At 40.1% G+C, this 23,212-nt stretch overlaps 2 protein-coding genes across 5 annotated transcripts in view; one reads left to right on the forward strand and one right to left on the reverse strand.

Annotated features, from left to right (window-relative positions):
* The first annotated feature begins 4,907 nt into the window (after nucleotides 1-4,907).
* Nucleotides 4,908-13,799, forward strand: LOC121586957 (ras-related protein ralB-B-like). 3 transcript variants are annotated; one of them, XM_041904043.2, is made up of 6 exons: nucleotides 4,908-5,054; nucleotides 5,588-5,652; nucleotides 6,764-6,945; nucleotides 7,138-7,346; nucleotides 12,379-12,556; nucleotides 12,804-13,799. In XM_041904043.2, exons 3-6 carry the CDS (start codon nucleotides 6,832-6,834, stop codon nucleotides 12,912-12,914), a joined length of 612 nt encoding a protein of 203 aa, XP_041759977.1. In that variant the 5' UTR covers nucleotides 4,908-5,054; nucleotides 5,588-5,652; nucleotides 6,764-6,831; the 3' UTR covers nucleotides 12,915-13,799. The 3 variants fall into 3 exon arrangements, with proteins under 3 accessions (XP_041759977.1, XP_041759978.1, XP_041759976.1); XM_041904044.2 differs by lacking the exon at nucleotides 5,588-5,652 and having other exon boundaries at nucleotides 6,761-6,945; XM_041904042.2 differs by lacking the exon at nucleotides 5,588-5,652.
* A 1,528-nt stretch (nucleotides 13,800-15,327) lies between these two features.
* The window catches only part of LOC121586956 (tyrosine-protein phosphatase non-receptor type 4-like), a 27,690-nt gene continuing 19,805 nt past the window's right edge, over nucleotides 15,328-23,212 (reverse strand). For both annotated transcript variants that reach the window (XM_045220902.1, XM_045220901.1), the window contains exons 20-26: nucleotides 21,562-21,652; nucleotides 21,363-21,427; nucleotides 20,900-21,046; nucleotides 20,576-20,704; nucleotides 20,244-20,392; nucleotides 19,772-19,907; nucleotides 15,328-18,561 (exon numbers count right to left, since the gene is read on the reverse strand). In XM_045220902.1, coding sequence (XP_045076837.1) covers nucleotides 18,217-18,561; nucleotides 19,772-19,907; nucleotides 20,244-20,392; nucleotides 20,576-20,704; nucleotides 20,900-21,046; nucleotides 21,363-21,427; nucleotides 21,562-21,652 — 1,062 coding nt within the window. In that variant the 3' untranslated portion in view covers nucleotides 15,328-18,216. The remainder of the gene's footprint in view (nucleotides 18,562-19,771; nucleotides 19,908-20,243; nucleotides 20,393-20,575; nucleotides 20,705-20,899; nucleotides 21,047-21,362; nucleotides 21,428-21,561; nucleotides 21,653-23,212) is intronic.

The following is a 23,212-nucleotide window of genomic DNA, read 5'->3' on the forward strand; positions in this document are numbered from 1 at the left end:
GACGTTTGCCTACTGACAAAGACATGATCAGTCTATAATTTTAATGGTAGGTTTATTTGAACAGTGATAGACAGAATAACAACAACAAAAAATCCAGAAAAACGCATGTCAAAAATGTTATAAATTGATTTGCATTTTAATGAGGGAAATAAGTATTTGACCCCTCTGCAAAACATGACTTAGTACTTGGTGGCAAAACCCTTGTTGGCAATCACAGAGGTCATACGTTTCTTGTAGTTGGCCACCAGGTTTGCACACATCTCAGGAGGGATTTTGTCCCACACTGACGTTTGGCAACTCGAACCTTCAGCTCCCACCACAGATTTTCTATGGGATTAAGGTCTGGAGACTGGCTAGGCCACTCCAGGACCTTAATGTGCTTCTTCTTGAGCCACTCCTTTGTTGCCTTGGCCGTGTGTTTTGGGTCATTGTCATGCTGGAATACCCATCCACGACACATTTTCAATGCCCTGGCTGAGGGAAGGAGGTTCTCACCCAAGATTTGACGGTACATGGCCCCGTCCATCGTCCCTTTGATGCGGTGAAGTTGTCCTGTCCCCTTAGCAGAAAAACACCCCCAAAGCATAATGTTTCCACCTCCATGTTTGACGGTGGGGATGGTGTTCTTGGGGTCATAGGCAGCATTCCTCCTCCTCCAAACACGTCAAGTTGAGTTGATGCCAAAGAGCTCGATTTTGGTCTCATCTGACCACAACACTTTCACCCAGTTCTCCTCTTGAATCATTCAGATGTTCATTGGCAAACTTCAGACGGGCTTGTATATGTGCTTTCTTGAGCAGGGGGACCTTGCGGGGGCTGCAGGATTTCAGTCCTTCACGGCATAGTGTGTTACCAATTGTTTTCTTGGTGACTATGGTCCCGGCTGCCTTGAGATCATTGACACGATCCTCCCGTGTAGTTCTGAGCTGATTCCTCACCGTTCTCATGATCATTGCAACTCCACGAGGTGAGATCTTGCATGGAGCCTCGGGCCGAGGGAGATTGACAGTTCTTTTGTGTTTCTTCCATTTGCGAATAATCGCACCACCTGTTGTCACCTTCTCACCAAGCTGCTTGGCGATGGTCATGTAGCCCATTCCAGCCTTGTGTAGGTCTACAATCTTGTCCCTGACATCCTTGTAGAGCTCTTTGGTCTTGGCCATGGTGGAGAGTTTGGAATCGGATTTATTTATTGCTTCTTTGGACAGGTGTCTTTTATACAGGTAACAAACTGAGATTAGGAGCACTCCCTTTAAGAGTGTGCTCCTAATCTCAGCTCGTTACCTGTATAAAAGACACCTGGGAGCCAGAAATCTTTCTGATTGAGAGGGGGTCAAATACTTATTTCCCTCATTAAAATGCAAATCAATGTATAACATTTTTGACATGCGTTTTTCTGGATTTTTTTGTTGTTATTCTGTCTCTCACTGTTCAAATAAACCTACCATTAAAATTATAGACTGATCATTTCTTTGTCAGTGGGCAAACGTCCAAATCAGCAGGGGATCAAATACTTTTTTCCCTCACTGTATATAGCCTCCCTATTGTTATTTTATTTTACTTCTGCTCTTTTTTTCTCAACACTTTTTTGTTGTTTTATTGTACTTTTTTATTAAAAATTAATGCACTGTTGGTTAAGGGCTGTAACTAAGCATTTCACTGTCATGTCTGCACCTGTTGTATTCGGCGCATGTGGCCAATAAAATTTGATTTGATTTGATTTCCTATGATCATTTCAGAATAAATTCCTCACCTTTTCTGACTGTGATGGTTTCATGCTCGCGAAGTATCCCATAGGCCTATTTGGTCTACAACGTTCCATATCTCATTTAATTGGACCCACTTTACAGTAGTAAATAGATTTCAAGTAGCCAATTTTGCTCCATGCGATCTGATCCGGAGCGCAGTTTAATGGTAGAACAGGCGGTTCACCTTTTCCATTTACGTTTTTTTAGGCTAGGCTACTGTATGTACTGTAATTTCAAATGTCTCAAGTAAACAATATTTCATTTATAAACATAATAAATACAGTAATACATATTTTCATAGCCATTGTAGAATAAATTCCTCACCACCTTTTCTGGCCATGATAGGTTCATATTACAGAAGAAGCTTTAACCTACAACAAATTACCATGCACATCTCTCATTTAATAGGGCCTATTAGATAAGCTATTATTTCAAGTATTTTGCTCTATGCATCCAAAAGGGAGAGCGGTTTATAATAAAGCCTACAGTAGAATTTAACAGATGAACAGACAGTTGATATTTTGCTTTGAAGTGTGTAGGCTACCACTGTAAGTAGGCCTACTAGGTTTTACATTTTGTCAAGCATACTAGACAACGTGCCAGAATTTGCGTGCAGTGCAGCATGTTTAAGTTTGGGAAAAAGTAAATGAAAAACATTATTGAATTCAAACGATCTGTTTACAGGTCCACAACAATTTGCAATAGTTTTTTTCTTTCTGAAACTGTCAGATACAGCAAATGTCACTGTAAACGTTTTAAACATTCTGCCAACACCTCCAGAGACATTTGATGAAGTTCGCCATTGCTATTTCCTTTAGAAACTGCCTGGCATAATTGCAACAGAGAGAAATAGTAGCCTAATGGAGTCTTTTTGTAGGCACTAACTCCGCCATGGTTCGTTGGACATAACCTATGAGGAAAATGAATGGTGTTTTAGGAGGGTTTTTGGATAAACCCCGAAAATAAGGTATGTGGTAAACACAGGCTTATGAGATCTTATACATTTTGTTCTATGAGATAATCTTTATCAGATAACTTCACTTTTTGTGAATTTTTAAGAATTGATGTTATAAAAAAAGCACATAAAGGCTTCATAATTCACAAAGGTCATGATAACTGATTGCTATGATCTCATAGAACAAAACGTATAAGATCTCCTAAGCCTGTGTTAACATCAGACCTTATTTTCATAATTTATTCTAAAACCCTATTCATTTACATTTACATCTTTCCCTATTCATCTTTCCCCAGGGATGGCTGAACGAACCAGAGCTAACTCATTTCTGGGTTTTAGGACTACAAGCTGGCAAGCTCTATAGTGGAGGTGTCATACTGCCCATAAAACCAAGTGGTCAACGGGGAAATGGTTCCAATCGTTTTTCCACCATTTATTTTTCCCATAGCGGATTTTAGAAACACTTAACATAAGGGCTGTGTTTCGTGTAGGCTTACCCTGGTGTGACGTTTTGATAACCATGTAAATCTCTCTTGGACAAGGTGACTTTTATCAATATATTCGGCTCTATTTACTCTCAGATTTGAAAATGCTAATTAGTATCAACGTAGACATGCAAGACTACAAATCCCTGCAAGGTCCTGCACGTCATTTCTAGCTGACACCTTTGATAACAGGTATTGTGTCAATTTAAAACGTGCACAAGACAGTTCACAGAATTGTCAATTTAAAGAGATTTAGCCAATTTATTAATTACTACATTTAGCTAACTACATTAGATAGTTAATCCAGAGATTATTTCATTTGCCTCGATTCGGCACGCTCGTCCAGATCATCATGGCATTTGTAGTTCTTTATGATAGCCACATTAGCAGTTAAACTGTTGGAACCATTTCCCTGTTTGACCGCTAGGTTTTATGGGTATTATGACTTATACTGTGGTACTCTATACATCCAAAGTACATTGGCACAGTTTCAGGGCCGGTCTGATTTATAAAGGGAAACATGCAAATGTATAGCATGCACCAAGTTTCTAAATCTCAATATTTTTGTACATTTGAATGGTCATCCAACTCGGAATTCCAACTCTGGAATTTAGGCCTCTTTCTAGAGCTCTGACTTTCAGACCTGAAGATCACTGACATCACGATTTGACCGCATATTTTCTCAACTTCCCAGTTGTATTAGTTATCCTTCTTCTTCTTCTTCTTCTTCTTCTTCTTCGATGAGGTTTAACGGCGGTTGGCATCCAATATGTTACATTACCGCCACCTACTAGACTGGAGTACAACTCCCTTATATTTTGCTTGAAAAAATAAATAAATAAATACCCTACCATCTAACACTACACTCACAATTAAAAAAAAAAAAAAAAAATAATAATATATATATATATATATATATATATATATATATATATATATATATACAGTGGGGAGAACAAGTATTTGATACACTGCCGATTTTGCAGGTTTTCCTACTTACAAAGCATGTAGAGGTCTGTAATTTTTATCATAGGTACACTTCAACTGTGAGAGACGGAATCTAAAACAAAAAATCCAGAAAATCTGCTTGCCTATTGTCCTGTAGCCCATCCCAGCCTTGTGCAGGTCTACAATGTTATCCCTGATGTCCTTACACAGCTCTCTGGTCTTGGCCATTGTGGAGAGGTTGGAGTCTGCTTGATTGAGTGTGTGGACAGGTGTCTTTTATACAGGTAACGAGTTCAAACAGGTGCAGTTAACACAGGTAATGAGTGGAGAACAGGAGGGCTTCTTAAAGAAAAACAGTGAGAGACGGAATTCTTACTGGTTGGTAGGTGATCAAATACTTATGTCATGCAATAAAATGCAAATTAATTACTTAAAAATCATACAATGTGATTTTCTGGATTTTTTGTTTTAGATTCCGTCTCTCACAGTTGAAGTGTACCTATGAATTACAAAATTACAGACCTCTACATGCTTTGTAAGTAGGAAAACCTGCAAAATCGGCAGTGTATCAAATACTTGTTCTCCCCACTGTATATATGAATTATTAACACCAACCTAAATCTATTTATTCCTACCTCATGCCCTCAACCTATTATCCAACGTCACCATGACATCGCCTACAAGTGTGTGTGTGATCGGGGAGAAGCAGTCTCAGCCTATCTTGTTCTTATTGTACTATCTTTGGTGGCACAATTCCATATGACATCACATCCTGTTAATATTTTTTTTTTTCACACGACGTCCGGGAGTGGTCAAAATATCGTCTTTGCGGCTGATAAGTGGAACTTGCCCTCTATTTTAGCGTTCCCATGCTGTATACCGGATAACAGCCAAGAAAGACACCAAACTCATTACGAGGTGAGACGTTTGCTATCTCTATGCACTTTTGTAGAAGTATGTACAAGTGGAAATCGATATCAGAAGCGGGTTTTGATTGATCTTTTATCTTGGTCAAACATACCGCTGTTTGCGCGCACGTCTGTTGATTGACAGATTATCAGCCAATAGTCGGCTGTCGACAGCTTTCTAATTTGTATCTATCCAATCGAGAGCTGCTCCTTGAAAGAACGTGGCGGGTCTAGAAAAGTAGCAGGAAGAAAGTATCAGAAGTCTCAAATATATTTTTTGCGATCTGTTTTGATTTTGGGGAAGTAGTTAGGGCACTTAAAAGGGACATACACGTTTAGCTGCATAGTTTTTAAAATAGCCAAAAGCTATGGGGAAGTTATGGTCTTAGTTCCTGAGAACAGTGTTTGTTATGGTTTTAGTTCCTGTTTTGGAACCGACAATAAGGCCTATTACATTGTGGGAATGTTTCTCGAGTCTTGCTATCATACCATGTTGCAATACGTTATGTTTTTTTGTTGTTGTTTTTTTGGGATTCCCATTAGCTTTTGCAGAAGCAGCAGCTACACTAGACATGATGTCTACATTCAGTTGATGACACTTACAAGAGGTTCTCTCATACTTTCTTCTTCTGCTTTCTCCTTTTCTTGTTGTATGCCTCATTATTATAATTTAATTGCATGATCTACTGATATCATTCCTTCAGATTATTTTAACTAGGATCATTGCTATACGGTATCCTTGGGACGTCTCTACTCCATTGAAATGTAAAATGGTTAAGGTTAGGATTAGGTAAGGGTTATTGTTAAGGTTAGGGGTTAGGGACCTCTCAAGGATCCCGGATCTTTTAACTAGGCTCAGGTTAGCCAAGTACCTCAACTCCTCCATGGAGTTGAGCGCACACTAGAGTTTTTGAAATGAACGTCTGACTCCTTCGAGTCGATATGCAGTCGATACTTAAAAAATGTAAATTCTTAAACCCTTACCATGTACCTATGTTTGTCCTCTGTTGTTGTGTGCCTTTCTTTGTTTGCTGAAATCCATTGTTTTTTAAATAAAATGTGAATCAAATACAACCACCGCCTGTTTGCTCATTGCTGTTTCTCTAAGATGACAACTCAACAAGAATGCCAATTGGATCTCAATGAGGAAACAGTCGGTAGTTGTATTTGTATGGATTTCAGCAAACAAAGAAAGGCACGCTTCAACAGAGGACATAGGTACACGGTACGGGTTTAAGAATTTACATTTTATACGTATCGACTGCATAGCTAGTCGGAGGTTCATAAAAAAAAAAAAAACTGTTGTCCGCACTCAACTCCGTGGAGGATGTACTTGGCTAGGCACAGGTTTGCTTTGTTTCCCAACCTATTGGCTGTGAAGGTGTGTACTGAAAGTGCAGTAGGCTAGGCCTACAACATTCCTGTTTTATCATTGTAACCCACATCATTTTGTCCTTGAAGGCTGCCACAGCACTGCTGCCCTCATGAATTAAATTATAAGGGTCAGTCGAATAGGATATTTCCACAGCCTATGTTTCAGACAGCTGCCATTTTGAGATTGACAAAACAGCAAATCTTTTAGGTCCATGTGGATCTGTTTTAACATTAGACGTACATACGTATACAAAAACCTGCCTTCTTTCTCTGAACACTTTTCTGTCATGTTTGAGTGTGTTAGTTTTGTAGGCTAATTTACATGTTTGTTGGGTCCAACTGTAGGAAGTTCTGGTGTTGGTGGAGGCGGTTTCCGTTAGTGTAGTAGCTGCGGACAGTGTCCAAATCCAAAGATGGCTACTGGAAAGAGTAAGAACCAGAGCTCTCTGGTGCTGCACAAGGTGATCATGGTGGGAAGTGGAGGTGTTGGGAAGTCAGCTCTCACTTTGCAGTTCATGTATGACGAGGTAAGAGCGAAAAGTTTGGTCCTTACCAGACTCCGTACATTTCTCCCTTTGTAGCATGTGGTCTGGACACCCAGGCTAAAGAGAGACTTGGGCAAGCTGCCACTCAAACCTCCATTACTGCTTTACCAATGAAAAGAGTTTAAGATTCTGTAAATAAAATAATTCCCTCCTTCACTCCCTCCCTCCTCCTAGTTTGTGGAGGATTACGAGCCCACCAAGGCAGACAGCTACAGGAAGAAGGTGGTGCTGGATGGAGAGGAGGTCCAGATCGACATCCTGGACACAGCTGGACAGGAGGACTATGCTGCCATCAGAGACAACTACTTCAGGAGCGGAGAGGGCTTCCTGCTAGTCTTCTCCATCACCGAACACGAGTCGTTCACCGCCACCTCAGAGTTCAGGTATGTCCACTGTTGGCCGATTATAGTACATCAAACACATGATCAACTGACCAATGACAGGCTATGCCTTACCCATGTACAGTATATGGCCAGGACCACATGACCTGACCAGGAAATATTCTGGCTATATACATGTATTTAGTTAGAACATTTAGTGCTTTATATATGTTAGCAGTGAGTGATCCACATTTCACAAGAGATGTGTGTATTGTATGTAGAAGGGCAATTCCATGGTAACGGAATTAGGCTTTGACTAAGTTTTTTCACTTAAAAATGTATGCCAAACAAAAAACATTAAAAAGTTTAAGAAACCATAGAACTCTATGCAGAAGGACTATTTTGAACAATTTCCACTGAAACATGTACAAAAACGAGTGGAAGAACTGTGCAGATGCAAACTTTGGTAATGGAATTATGGTAAAATCTCCCTCAGGTTTTTATGCGACCACGTTTTCCAAAAACAGTTGAATATCTGCTCCGAATTAAGATTCAAAGAAGTCTGCAGAAAGAATGTGGGGTCAGCTATGACATGGCACCTTGCGTTTCAATAAATCTCTTTTTGTTATTAAACTACAGTAAGTGAAGTGGATTTACACCCGGTACCGGATTTACGGTAAAGGAATTACATCATGGGTCCTTGATCTGTACTACACAGAAATGCATAATTAATGTCATTCTCCTCATGTTTTACAAGTTTGGACATCACAGTGCAGCACAGTAGAGGACAGTAGAGTATAGTACAGTGCAGTATAATACAGTAGGGTAGAGTGCAGTAGAGTACATTACAGTAGAGTTCAGTAACAGTACAATATACTCTACTGCACTGTACTCTACTTTTCTTTACTGTATTGTACTGTACTGCAGGGGTCGCGTTAACGCAGGATTCTGCATTTTTCACACAGAAAAGGAAATCTAAAACGCAGGAAAAATATCTTGCTGCGTTTTGTAAATGCAGATCTGCTTTTTATTGTAAATTCTGCTCGGCTTCAGTCAGGGTTCTCTCCAAATCATGAATGTAAAATGACAAATTCTGTGCTTCAGTTGCACTTCTCCACTCTGATGAATATTGCTCTCGTCATTGGATCACCAGACAGCGCTCTGACTGATGTGTAGGCTACTTTTCTACAGTACTTTCCTACGGGGTAGTTTTTCTATGGTACCAAGTTAAAATGCAAGATTAACTTCAAGCAAAATATTAGGAAATGTAGCTGGCTACATTCTTTCTATGATAAACATTAGAAACGTTTATGCAAAAAAGCTGATTTACTGATTGATTTACTTGTGTGGCTGCTAGCCAAATAGCGTTGCAATTCTGTTGTCATCTGAGGAAAAAGATTTTCTGGCGAATGTGTTGCACTAATGTATTTTGTGTGAATAAAAAATAGAGTTGCAAGCCCCTTATCACTCTATTGAAGCAAAAGAACATTGACTTTCAATATGAAATGCAGGTGAAATGGTTTAAAACACAGATTTATTTTGATGGTCTGTGTTTTGAAAATGCTGATTTCTGAAAGCTAATGTGACCCCTGGTATTGTACTACAACTGTACTCTTCTGTACTCTAGTCACTGTACTGTACGCTCTACTCATTGTACTTTACTCACTGTACTATGCTATCCAAACTTGTGAAACATACAACTATGATAGGTTCAGATTTGGTCCGGTTCGTCTGTGGACGTGAACATACAGTGCCTTCAAAAAGTATTAATACCCCTTGACTTATTCCACTTTTTGTTGTGTTACTGCCTGAATTCAAAATTGATTAAATATATTTTTTTCTCACCCATCTACACACAATACCCATAATGACAAAGTGAAAATATGTTTTTATAATTTGAAATATCAAATTTATTCACACCCCTGAGTCAATACTTTGTAGAAGCACATTTGGCAGTGATTACAGCTGTGAGTCTTTCTGGGTAAGTCTAAGAGCTTTCCACAGCTGGATTGTGCCCAAAATTCTTCAAGTTCTGTCAAATTGGTTGCTGATCATTGCTAGACAACCATTTTCAGTTCAACCATTTAAGTCAACTGTAACTCAGCCACTCAGGAACATCCACTGTCTTCTTGATGAGCAACTCCAGTGTAGCTTTGACCTTGTGTTTGAGGTTATTGTCCTGCTGAAAGGTGAATTAATCTCCCAGTGTCTGGTGGAAAGCAGACTGAGACCGGTTTTCCTCTAGGATTTTGCCTGTGCTTAGCTCCATTCCGTTTTTTAAAAGTCCTGAACAACTCCCCAGTCCTTAACGTTACAAGCAAACCCATAACATGATGCAGCCACCACTATGCTTGAAAATATGGAGAGTGGTACTCAGTAATGTGTTGTATTGGATTTTCCCCAAATACAGTGCCTTGCAAAAGTATTCATCCCCCTTGGCATTTTTCCTATTTTGTTGCATTACAACCTGTAATTTAAATTGATTTTTATTTGGATTTCATGTAATGGACATACACAAAATAGTAAAAATTGGTGAAGTGGAATGAAAAAAATAACGTGTTTCAAAACAAAAAAGTCTAAAATATAAATAACGGAAAAGTGGTGCGTGTATATGTATTCACCCCCTTTGCTATGAAGCCCCTAAATAAGATCTGGAGCAACCAATTACCTTCAGAAGTCACATAATTAGTTAAATAAAGTCCACTTGTGTGCAATCTAAGTGTCACATGATCTGTCACATGATCTCAGTATATATACACCTGTTTTGAAAGGCCCCAGAGTCTGCAACACCACTAAGCAAGGGGCAGCACCATGAAGACCAAGGAGCTCTCCAAACAGGTCAGGGACAAAGTTGTGGAGAGGTACAGATCAGGGTTGGGTTATAAAAAAATATACGACATTTTGAACATCCCACGGAGCACCATTAAATCCATTATTAAAAAATTGAAAGAATATGGCACCACAACAAACCTGCCAAGAGAGGGCCGCCCACCAAAACTCACAAACCAGGCAAGGAGGACATTAATCAGAGAGGCAACAAAGACACCAAAGATAACCCTGAAGGAGCTGCAAAGCTCCACAGCGGAGATTGGAGTATCTGTCCATAGGACCACTTTAAGCCGTACACTCCACAGAGCTGGGCTTTACGGAAGAGTGGCCAGAAAAAAGCCATTGCTTAAAGAAAAAAATAAGCAAACACGTTTGGTGTTCGCCAAAAGGCATGTGGGAGACTCCCCAAACATATGGAAGAAGGTACTCTGGTCAGATGAGACTAAAATTGAGCTTTTTGGCCATCAAGGAAAATGCTATGTCTGGCGCAAACCCAACACCTCTCATCACCCTGAGAACACCATCCCCACAGTGAAGCATGGGGGGGTGAATAGTTATGCACGCTCAAGTTCTTGCTCTTGTTTCTTTCACAAGAAAAAATATTTTGCATCTTCAAAGTGGTAGGCATGTTGTGTAAATCAAATGATACAACCCCCCCCAAAATCCATTTTATTTCCTGGTTGTAAGGCAACAAAATAGGAAAAATGCCAAGGGGGGTGAATACTTTCACAAGCCACTATATTCAGGACAAAAAGTGAATTGCTTTGCCAAAAATTTTTCAGTATTACTTTAGTGCCTTGTTGCAAACAAGCATTTGTATTTTGTACAGGCTTCCTCCTTTTCACTCTGCCAATTAGGTTAGTATTGTGGAGTAACTACAATGTTGTTGATCCATCCTCAGTTTTCTCCTATCACAGCCATTAACGTCACTATTGGCCTCATGGTGAAATCCTTAAGCAGTTTCCTTCCTCTCTGGCAACTGAGTTAGGAAGGACGCCTGTATCTTTAGTGACTGGGTGTATTGATACACCATCCAAAGTATAATTAATAACTTCACCATGCTCAAAGGGGTAGTCAATGTCTGCTCCCCCACACACTTTATTTATGCTCGCCATAACAAAGGGGTTGAATACTTCTTGACTCAAGACATTTCAGCTTTTCATTTTTAATTAATTAGTTAAAATTTTGAAAAATATAATTCCACTTTCACATTTATGGGGTATTGTGTGTAGGCCAGTGACATTAAATCTCAATTTAATAAATGTTCAATTCAGGCTGTAAATCAAGGGGTGTGAATACTTTCTGAAGTCACTGTAAAGGCCAGTGTGGACTAACTAAATTTAAACTACTTTCAACGTCCATGGACATCCTGTGTCAGTCGGTTCTCAGTGGGTGAGGATGCTGATTAGATTAAATGGAAAGAGAGGTGGCTCAAGGGTAGGTGTCAGTAAGAGCTGGGAGAGGTTACTTTAACTGGAGAGTGAGAGAGAGGCAGGGAGGGATTGTCCAGAATGACTGTTTTAGACTCTTGGTTTGACCACCAGACAACATAGAAAACAGTTATGAGCTGAACATTCTGTAACAGTATGCCAGTGTAGTGGAGGATAGTAGCAGGTTACCCAACTGTGGTTGGTGACTATTATGATTTCCCATTGTAGCCAATTGCAGTAGTTCAGTTACTGATAATGTTTTTTGTGGTAATTCTGTTAACAATTTGGTAACGAACTTATGAGTTTTAATCACTTAATAATTTAAACAAAATGTATATCAGTAAAATCACTAACTAATTGGTTACTTGTTACTTCTGTGAACGTTCATTCTCCTCCCTCCTTATGAGGGAGGGAAATTAGAAAATACCTTAAAGATACGTTTTTGGTAACGTATTCACAAGGCAATAAATGTATTGATATTAATTGGCAAGGGTCTTTACGTCAACATTGTGTTTTGATGTATTTCTGAAACTTTTTAAAATACTTTTTCCATCTGTTTATCCAGAAATCAAAGCCTTTACTTATGCCATAAAAAAAGGAAAATTGTTTAAAAAATATGTATATATGCCTTCATTTCCAAAAAATATAGACCTTAGCTTTCATTTGACACCTCATTTGATGTGCTCCTATGAACTTCATGTTGGTGCTCATGGGTCCTTTTTTCAATGGAAATGCCCAGAACAAAAAATACATCTGCACACCCCAGTGCTAAGTTTATTAGGACAGTGTTTAGATCCAACTGGGTCTTCATCAGGACTAATGTATTGTCTTCCCAGGGAGCAGATTATGCGGGTGAAAGCAGAAAACGATACCATCCCTCTGTTGGTGGTGGGGAACAAATCGGATCTGGAGGACCGCAGGCAGGTGTCGCTGGACGAGGTCAGGGCCAAGGCAGAGGAGTGGGGGGTGCAGTACGTGGAGACCTCAGCCAAGACACGAGCCAACGTTGACAAGGTATGTTACCAAACCTAAACATACTGTGCATTTTGCTACAGTAGGACTAGGAACAACACACCTTCATGTAATTTCTTACTTATGATTTCTACATTTAGATGGGGGATTAGGTTATAGAAATATGTTTTAAGACATGAGATATCAGAAGCAACAAGCAAGCATGATTTAAAAACAACCTTTACAGTAAATCAACTTCCATTGTCAATGTAACTAAAGGGTTGAAATAATAACCGTCCTTTCTTTTCAGGTATTCTTTGATCTCATGAGGGAGGTGCGAAAAAAGAAAATGTCAGAGAGCAAGGATAAGGGTGGAAAAGAAGGCAAGATCAAGAAGGCTTTCAAATGCTGTCTGCTTTGAACTAGACCAGACCTTTCAGTCAGACACACGAGCCAAACCAGACAAGAGCCTCCACAGCACAGTGGAATTAGACCGGGACATGTTCATTAGGACATACTGTAGCAAAATATTTCGAAACCTTTTGCAACGGAAAACAAAAATGAGCGTTTCTTATTGGACAATATATTATTTCTTCCTTTGGAGAATTTTCTTCAGTTTCTTGCCTACTGAACACAACCTAGATCTACAGCTCCTTCCCACTGAACTGAGACTTTAGCCTTTAACACGCATATCTTATCCATATACAGTAACTCTCACATTGTGGCAGTCAGAGGGGTGACCTTATCACTAACCGATCTTAGTTATGCAAACCATCCTTTATGCCACTGTTGGGGACAGGTCCAGAGGGTACTCTTTAGATGAAGTGCCTGAACATTGATCATGAATATATAGATTATGATCGCAGACAATCACTCACTCGCACACTACTTAAATATGGCCTTGGTTTGTTACTTGTAGGAATAAGTATCCTATGCTGTTTGATGTCTTACTGTTTGCACTGCAATCAATTTTATATTCCTACTTCCACTACACTATTTTTACTTTTTTATTTATGGTGCACTGCATGAAAATCTGTCATAATTAAGTCACTTTATTCATAATCCAACATTATCCACATGTACAATCCAACATGTACTATATCCATATCATGTTTTTTTTTTTTTTTTACAAATTTGGCTGACAGCACTTTTTCTCCGCAAAAATGTCAACGTTTCAGTGTTGTCTTTCTAATTCTAAACTTGAAACTGAAGCATTAAACTAAATTACTGTTTGTATGTACACTTATTACGGGTTATATACAAACTGTTTCTGTGTTGCCAAATAAACTTATTCTCCTCTTTGTAATGAATTTGCAGTGTCTCAGTATTTAAAAGACGCCCCCGTACATCCTTAATTGAAATGGAATTGACCCCAACCCTGCTGTCCAGCTTCTGGGTCTGTCAACTCCTGAGAGTCTGTCTATCAGTTGCCAGTCATTCAAGGTCAAAGGTGCTGTTCAAAATTTGCATGAAAGTGCGTTAAAGAATTGCGGCCTTGTCGGATGTGCTGGACTATTTGTTGCTGGTGTGGTTTGACTAGTGCCTTTGATGTGTTTGAGGGCAGCAGAGCACCAAAAGGTTTTATGTTTATGAGTGTCATAAAACACCATTCTGGTGCTGTTCAACTTGACTTTGAATGAATGGACGAAAGAGGCCTTATGTGGCCTTCAGTCTGTTAACACTCTGGTGTAAAGCGGCAGGACAGGGTCATATTCATTAGGGCACATTGTAGCAAAACATTTTTGCTGCATAAAACTAAACCAAACTAAAGTGTTTCTTATTGGACAAATCCAGGTAGTTCCTCCCTGTTTTAGCCTGTTTTCTTCCATTTGCTGCTTAATGAATACGATCCAGGTCAGCCTTAGATCCAGTAGCACACAGATGGCATGTCCCATTGGCAGCTGGTTAACCTCTTCCCACGCCCAAGTACATCCTATCTCACTGACACTACAACACCTATGGCCTGAGAAACTTCAAGTTCTGAAGACCCTTTTAGCTTGGCAAGACAGCCCTCTACTGGCTCAAGTCGTTCAGTCACTAAACACAGAATAAGAGACTAGCCACAGCTTCATCAATTTTTACATTTTAGTCATTTAGCAGACGCTCTTATCCAGAGCGACTTACAGGAGCAATTAGGGTTAAGTGCCTTGCTCAAGGGCACATCGACAGATTTTTCACCTAGTCGGATCGGGGATTAGAACCAGCAACCTTTCGGTTACTGGCACAACGCTCTTAACCACTAAGCTACCTGCCACCATCTGACCTATAGCCTCTGTAGACGGCAGGATTTTGCAATATCATGTCCTCCTGCAGTCAGAATATAATACAACAGCTTTGCTGTAACATAGTTGAGTTGTTTGCCTCGGGTTCATCAGCCACAGCAGTCTGAAATTGAACACTAGGTGGAGGCAGAGAATCTTGAAAGGTAAGAGAGAATTATTTAGTTTCCTTCTGCTGAACATGTACAACTAGGCCTGTCTTTGTCAGCAGTAGAGGGAGGTGCTGAGCGTGTGACTTATACAGCCTGACTCCACTCCTTCCAGCTGACTGCCCTTACCTGACCTGGTTATTAGTGTTACTGTATACATACTGTATTCACAGTCATGTCATAGAAAATACTGTGTATACAGTAGAAATAGAATGGCTAGAATTCTGATTCTATGGTGGTTGTAGAAATTAAAATGACTAGAATTCTGATTCAATGGCTGTTGATTCTAGAATGGTGAATGTGGAAAGGCAAATTAGGCTCAGTGTTGTTGCTGTGTTCATATTCACAGTCAAGGCATAGAAAAAAAGGACCATGTCAACAAAATCATACCACATTAAATCAAATGTTTCAGCAGAAATTAGACTTTACTTACAGAACATTGGCACTTTAATGACATGATATTGCTCCTATTTACAACAAACACAGCATGTCACAGACCAGGCAGAGCCCATTGAGACAATTGAGAATCTGATATTTACCTGCATTTACAAGTACAGTAGTATGAAAAATATTTCCCCTCAAAAGTCAAATGGTACATCCCTTAAGTTTTTCGAACAACTAAAAGATTGAGATCGATACATTCAATTTCTGTACAGCTTCACATCAACAAACTTTACATTTGTACATCATCTGATTGAACTTTAAACATATTTTACTAGTTCACAGATGAAGCATATATTTACATCACAGTTGTGGAGAATGTCTGATACTATTACTAAGTGATGATGATGATAAGGTAGAAATGCACTGTGCAATAAAAACAAAAAACACACAATCCAGGTCTCCCTTGAAAAATAGGTGTTTGACCTTAAAGGGATAACCTGGTAAAATAAAATAAAAATTCCAGCGTTTTCAGTCTATTTCATGGTGAAGTTATATACTGTCTAAGTCCCAAATCGCTCCCTATTTAGTGCACTACTTTTGGCCAGAGCCTGGTCAAAGGTAGTGCACTATATAAGGAATAGGGTGCCATTTGGGACACAGCAGTGAGTGATCTGATTGGACCAAAGTTCCCCATTGCATAACAGCTTTTGTAAACACACCGACTTTCAGTAGATACACATCCTTTAAAATCACAAAACTAACTCATGAAACATTGTAAACATTGTCAGCATAGTACTGCATAAACCCACAGCAGAAGTCTCAGCAAAATCAAGTTTGACCAAGCCAACCAAGCCAGCTTTCTGATTTCAAAAGAACAATCACATCTATTGATTCAACCTGAAATCATGGGAATAAAATCACTATGTGGGTTTCAATTGTAAAAAAAGAACAGTATTGATGGTGATTAATTAATCTATTTGTCAGTGTACAGAGCTTCATGTTGCTCGTCCCAATTATTTGCATTGCCACTGGACTTATGGAGAGCACTTTTATACAGCATATATCTATTGCAATGCTTTCCCATAACAATAATTTCAAATTCCAGCAGGACTTTACACAAGGGGAAACGTTTTCTTGAACTTTTCTGCTCTTATAAAAATAACTTATTTAAATTTCATTAAACCTTAATTTACGACATAGTAAATGTACACTAGTTAAATTACACAAATCTAGATGACACCATATAGCTTAAATTTCCCATAGTGGTGTCTATAGGGGGTCGAATCATACATAGCAGCGAATAGGCTACATGTTCAGCTGAAAAGTGCTGTCCATTCCCAAGAAGCAAAAAGGGTCTCTTATAAAAATATCTTAAGCAAATCTATAGCTTGAGCCTTATAGCTTTTCAACACTTGGTTAATTTGAAAACATTTTGTTTTACTCACAAGGCTAAAAACCTATTGGTCCTGAAAGCTCAGTCTTTTTATGTAATGTATGTACCGTATCAAGGTATTATTTTAGTATGTACCGTATACCAACTGCCTAAAATCCTAATGTACAGTACCATGGTACTGTTTATGCACCATTTGCCAAAAACCCAGATGCTCTTATTCAGAGAGATCTGAATACCTCATATTCAATTTCAAAATCTGGTGCAATGACACTTGATCAACCACTATGTACTGTACCAACAAAATCCTGCATGACAAGGTCATTTTATGTGACTAGCGATAACAAAACCTGCATAAAAATACTACCCTTTTTGGGATAGTGGTTTAGCATCTTCGAGAGACTGATGTACCATCTGAATCAAAGTTGAATAGCTGCCTCAAAAATAACAACAACACCGCCACCAAGTGCCGAGCTCAATGACAGGTCATCAGCTAATGAGATGATGGTAAAGAAGGAGGGAGGCAGTGGAGGCTGCTGAGGGGAGGACGGCTCATAATAATGGCTGGAATGGAGTCAATGGAATGGTATCAAACACATCAAAGACGTGGTTTCCATGTTGTTGGTACCATTCCAATGACTCCATTCCAGCCATTATTATGAGCCGTCCTCCCCTCAGCAGCCTCCACTGCTCCTAACCTACCCTGCCCTTACCCTGGTTTGGAACACCTTCAAAGGACTTTGAGTTGTAAGAACTTGCACTGGAGATGACTCTAATCTGTAGACAAATACATATAAAAAGCCCAAAAGTACCCATCTGATTGAAACAATCAGACAACCTATAGCCTCAATGAGAGAAAGCAGGAGATGATAAGATGAGTAGTAGCATAGTGTAGAAGTCAGAGCGCTTTACTAGGACCTTACATAGAATGGAGTTTAATGACGAATAGTTTTGATTGAAAAGAAATTGACTCTCTTATTAAGTCTATGGAGTAATGAAAGACAGAAAGACTAGTCTGTAAAGAAGCCACTGATATGACAACATTGTGATGATGCACTGATGGGTTGAAAACAAACGTCAGTCCACTTTCCTTTGAGTTGCCATGTTCATTATTAAAGTTTGTCAAAGTAATGACACTATTAGCAATATTATCCAATCCATCTACTGTTCTGTTTCTCACTTCTTTCTTGATCCTGGACCCTTGCTAATATCCCCAATTCCAGTTGATCATTGAACCTTCTTCAAATAATTCTCCAAAGTATCACGTTTTGTCGTCATAAAGTGCAACAGTGCTTTGTTTCCCCTCACAGGCCAGTTCGAGTGGTTGTCGGTAGTCGTCTCCATGGTTGTGACTGTAGTCTCTCTTGCCAGACTCAAGGTGGCGGATGTGGGAAGAGACTATTGTGACTGAGACTGAGGGAGTCAGACAGACAGGCTCCAGACAGACAGATAGACAGACAGGCTGTGGAAGAAGAGGGTGGTGCTTAGGCAAATGCAGCCCTGTGTCAGTCAGTCAATCAGTCAGTCAGTCCCAGCAGGGCTAAAGCCGACTCTGTCTGTCTCTACCTCTGGCTTTGTGGGTGTCAGAGACTCTATGGGTGTCAAGGGCTTTGTAGGTGTCAGAGACTCTATGGATGTCAGGGGCTTTGTAGGTGTCAGAGACTCTATGGATGTCAGGGGCTTTGTAGGTGTCAGAGACTCTATGGATGTCAGGGGCTTTGTAGGTGTCAGAGACTCTATGGATGTCAGGGGCTTTGTGGGCGTCAGAGACTCTATGGATGTCAGGGGCTTTGTGGGCGTCAGGGGTTTGACCAGTTCCTCCTCATACACCTTGAGGATCGCCTCACAGACAAACCTGTACTGGCTCTGGAAGAAAACAGAGCAAAGAGACTGAGGTTAAATGAGAGTGACCAGTACTGATGAAAATGATCACTTCCTGTATTCATGGCACAGTCGGGAGTGTGTACAGTAGTTACACAGTGATAACTGTAGCATTTGACACCAAGGTCATAGAGTAACTAGATTCAGCCGCGGGACGATTTTTGTCGGAGCGGATGGTCGGGGGGCCAGAACATAATTATAATAATATGTACACTGCAAATTTACATTTACATTTTAGTCATTTAGCAGACGGTCTTATCCAGAGCGACTTACAGTGCATACATTTTTCATACTGTCCCCCTGTGGGAAACGAACCCACAACCCTGGCGTTGCAAGCGCCATGCTCTACCAACTGAGCTACAGGGGACTACAAATTGACCACAACTAAGCCCAATAAGAGACTGTAATTAAAAATAACAATAATTTCATACCTTGATTACATTGCGACATGTTCACATCTCTTTTTATTCGTGGGAATGCTTGGGAACAGATTTCCTAAATTAAACAAATTTTTTGCTGAATTCCTGGTGATTTTACAGTCTTATTTGACCAAGAGTGTGCAAAGCTGTCATCAAGGCAAAGGGTGGCTACTTTGAAGAATCTCAAATATAAAATATATTTTGATTTGTTTAACACTTTTTTTGGTTACTACATGATTCCATATGTGTTATTTCATAGTTTTGATGTCTTCACTATTATTCTACAATGTAGAAAATAGTAAAAATTAAGAAAAAGCCTGGAATGAGTAGGTGTGTCCAAACTTTTGACTGGTACTGTATATCATGATTATTTGTGTCAAGAAGCTAAACCAGACACAACTTTTACGGAGATAACGGAATTCGGGAAAATACAAATTAGAATTGTTTATTAAGCATTACTTTACTAGGTTTATTGACAGAAAATAAATATATTGTACACCAAGGACCCGGGGAAGAGTTGCAGGGTAGAGGACAATAAAATACTGATTTGAAAGCTAAAAAAATATATGTAGCTCGCGACATGATTAATTTTTTAAAAGTAGCTCTCATGCTAGAAAAGTTTGGAGGCCCCTGATCTAAGCCAACCCCATCTTGCCCCATAGTTGCACACGCGTCGGCTTTGTTGCTAAACAACCAACCCGTCTATTGAGGATAGAGCCTCTGCTGTTCTCTTATAGTCTCATTGCTATGCATCTATGCATCACAGATTAGATTACCGGGGTCTGGATCATCATGGCCCTCTGGTCTCTCATTGTCCTCACGATATCCAACGGATACACGGGCTGATTCCACTCAATCAAACACATGGCTGTTTCCATGGTGATGAGCACCCCCGTCCGACCAATCCCAGCGCTGCACAGAGGACGAGGAGAGTGAGATGAGGCTGAAGATGGCAGCAATGATAGAAGAGGATTCAAATCCTCAATCCCCAATTACACTGTAATCAATCACTGTTGCTACAACAACATGCAAAGTGTCTTATCGTCTGATTCGAAGTAAAAGGGAAAATGCTTTTCTTTAAGTCAGGTTATGAGGCAGATGTACAAAGGCTTATATTCTTTAAAGATGTTGTGTAAAAGGCCTTAGACCTACTTCAAAGCTGTATCAACAGTGAGATGGCTTACAGATGTTAGTTGAGGGGATAAGAGCTTACTTGTTAGTGAGTGCAGTGTTTGTGTGAGAACTTACCTGCAGTGTACTATCACCGGCTCCTCCTTGCCCTCCCTCTTGCCTCGGACCAGACTGACAAAGTCCAGGAAGTCAGTGTAGTCGTCTGGGACACCGTGGTCAGGCCAGGCCATGTACTGGATCTGAGTCAGCGGCCTGCTCTCCTCACTCTGAATAGAATCAATCAATCATTCAAATGTATTATTATGTTTTTATACTTTTTTCATACAGTTTTCACTAAGTGCAAAAAGTAATGTCGGTTAACCCAGAAATAAAATCTCAAGTAATTTTGGTCAGATGCTCGATGTTTACGTAGTCTGTCCATAAGAGATTATACAAGAAATGGTCCTTACCTCCAGGTGTGTGAGAGTTATCTCTCTGACCAGAAATGCTGATTTCCCTTCTTCTGTCACACAGGACACCTGGAAGTCCCCATGGGTAGCGATGGCACCAGGGTTGGGCCAATACTGATGACACTTCACCTGGGAATGAAACAAAAGGATAATTGGATATAAGAGGAAGTATAGTTTGTCTATTTTCTTTGTGGGGAATGGAAATGTCTTTAATTTCCACCTCATATGTTACCACTAGAAATTCCAAAACAAGACCAAAAGCATTGGGAAGGGGCTGAAATGTAGAGAGCAAACCCTGAAACCCTGGTTGGGGACGTGACATACCCGTCCTCTCTCCACCTGCGTGGTGAGCATGACCACCATGTTGGAGCCCTGTTCCCAAGTCATCCTCCAGAAGTCAGAGCAGGTGGCTGGCAGAGGGCCCTGGCACGCGATGTAGCGGTTTACAGCACTGGACGCTGGGATCACCATCTATGGGCCAGGAGAATGGCATGGGTTGGCAAATATACACATATGTATAGCTGCATATTGGCAAATTCATATACGTAAGCATAATCCATGTTTCAGTCTAAAAATGGTCTTCTGATGTGATTTAGGCATTGACAGTGTTGAGTATCTATCAAGCAAAGTTAGTCAATGTCTCTTTCCGGGGGTGTTTGTGTCTGTGTGAGATATTCATTACCTAGTCGAAGGAAGGTGTGCGGTCTTGGTAATAAAATCAAATATTGTGGCGTATATATCAAAGAGTGTTGAGTATCAAGAAAAGAAGAAGGGAGAAGGCCCTCACATTGATGTAATTTGCATTGATATAGTCCCCATCCTCGCCCTTCAGAATAACCCTGGTTGCATCATCTGTGAGACAGCAGATACAGGAAGAGAGTGAAAGGGGTGGCAGGTGAGACAGAGGGCATTTACGTACATCATTGTATGAGGAAGTACAGCATATGCGACAGAAGACGTCAGTTCTGATGGTTCAGTATACTCACATGGTGAAATGTCTCGATATCGATTTTTGGAAATGTTCTGAGGTAATTTCGCACATGACATTGTCAATCCAGGCCTTTTCCGGTAGAGTTGCTGAGAAACATCAAAACAAAAAACAATGGTTAACATTTGTCATAAGTTAACTGAAGTTCAGACTGGGCCTTGACATGAGCTTGGTTTCTAGGTTACTCTAAACCACAATTCTCACTGATAACCCATCAGTGGAACACAAACAGGAAACGTTTGAGGCAGTGTGGAACAATAACAGGAAGCAATAAACTTTCAATATTTCCTTTCCTCTCTCTATTTCACTCTCTTCCCTCTCTCTCTTTCTGGTTAATGACTTAGATGCTATCTGATCAGTCTTAGCCATGTGCAATGTGAAATACATTCTAGAACCAGTGGAAACTTTGAATAACCAACTGCATGATAATATCAAAGTGGACTGGGAGCAGTTTAGAGACACAAGGGCCATGGGGCCACAGAAGTAGCACTAGTTATTTGGCCCATGTGAACAACAAGCATAATACTGTAGTTAGTATGAGTGGACTAACATCCCACAACAGACAGAGCAAGGAGCCAGATGTTACACTGGATGTATAAATCTGAAGCATCCCATTGGAATTTCCACTCCACACCAAATATAGTGAGGAGAGGAAGCTTGGTGGCCGGCAGTAGGAGAGTATGGCGTGAGATGGAACTGGGCCTACATTCTGTCGAATTCCTCATCAAAGAAACATTTGAGCTCAATACAGTATTCTGTTCCCAAAACAAGAATCTGTTTACGGACAGAGTGGACTGTTTTGTGAACTTTACCCTTTGCCAACGTTTCCCAAAATTGCGTTGTTTAGAAGGAGTGCAAGGGCGAATTGAGTTATTGCACACTAGCACTTCACAGAGTAGGCGTTCCCTAACGGAATTATGCAAATACATGCTAAAATACACCAATAGGAACGCACTAGCTCGTGCTTGGCTCTGCCCACCTCCTTGCTTGTTCTACCCACTATGCTTCATTTGCTCCCACTGGAAACAACACCTGTGGTGTATCTTGGGTTAGTTATAAAAATATTTGATCAGACTGTGCCTGTACGGACCCAGTACTCGCAGGTTGGCATTTCATTATAATATAATTTGGTGGGTGCTTATATTTGTCCTATTCCATGTGTTTTCTTGCATATCCCAACTCCCTCTGAGACACCCCTCGGAGAGTGGGGTCACGTCCAGGGTCAGCCATTGTCAACGGCGATCCTGGAGCAATTAGGGTTAAGTACCTTGCTCATGGGCAAATCTACAGATTTTTCACTTTGTTGCTCTAACCATTAGGCTACCTGCCACCCTCATTAATGAAATCCCTTATTGGGATGACTCATGTATTGGAGGCAGCTCTGCAGCGAAGTCACCAGCTGGCACAGCAACAAAGTCATGAAATCTGATTTTAAACCTACCCCCCCCAAAAAAAAAAAACACAACAACAACAAAAATATATACCACACTGCTAACCTTATGCCTAACCCTATACATGAAGTCCAAAAAATATAATTTTTGTTTTCATGAATTTTTACAATATAGCCAATTTTGACTTTGCAACTGGCCCATCTAGCGGAAATCGCTCAGCTCTGCCTCCAGGACAAGATTCATCCCAATAAACGTCAA

The sequence above is a fragment of the Coregonus clupeaformis genome, chromosome 6, assembly GCF_020615455.1.
Source record: "Coregonus clupeaformis isolate EN_2021a chromosome 6, ASM2061545v1, whole genome shotgun sequence".
NCBI classification, from domain to species: Eukaryota; Metazoa; Chordata; class Actinopteri; order Salmoniformes; family Salmonidae; genus Coregonus; species Coregonus clupeaformis.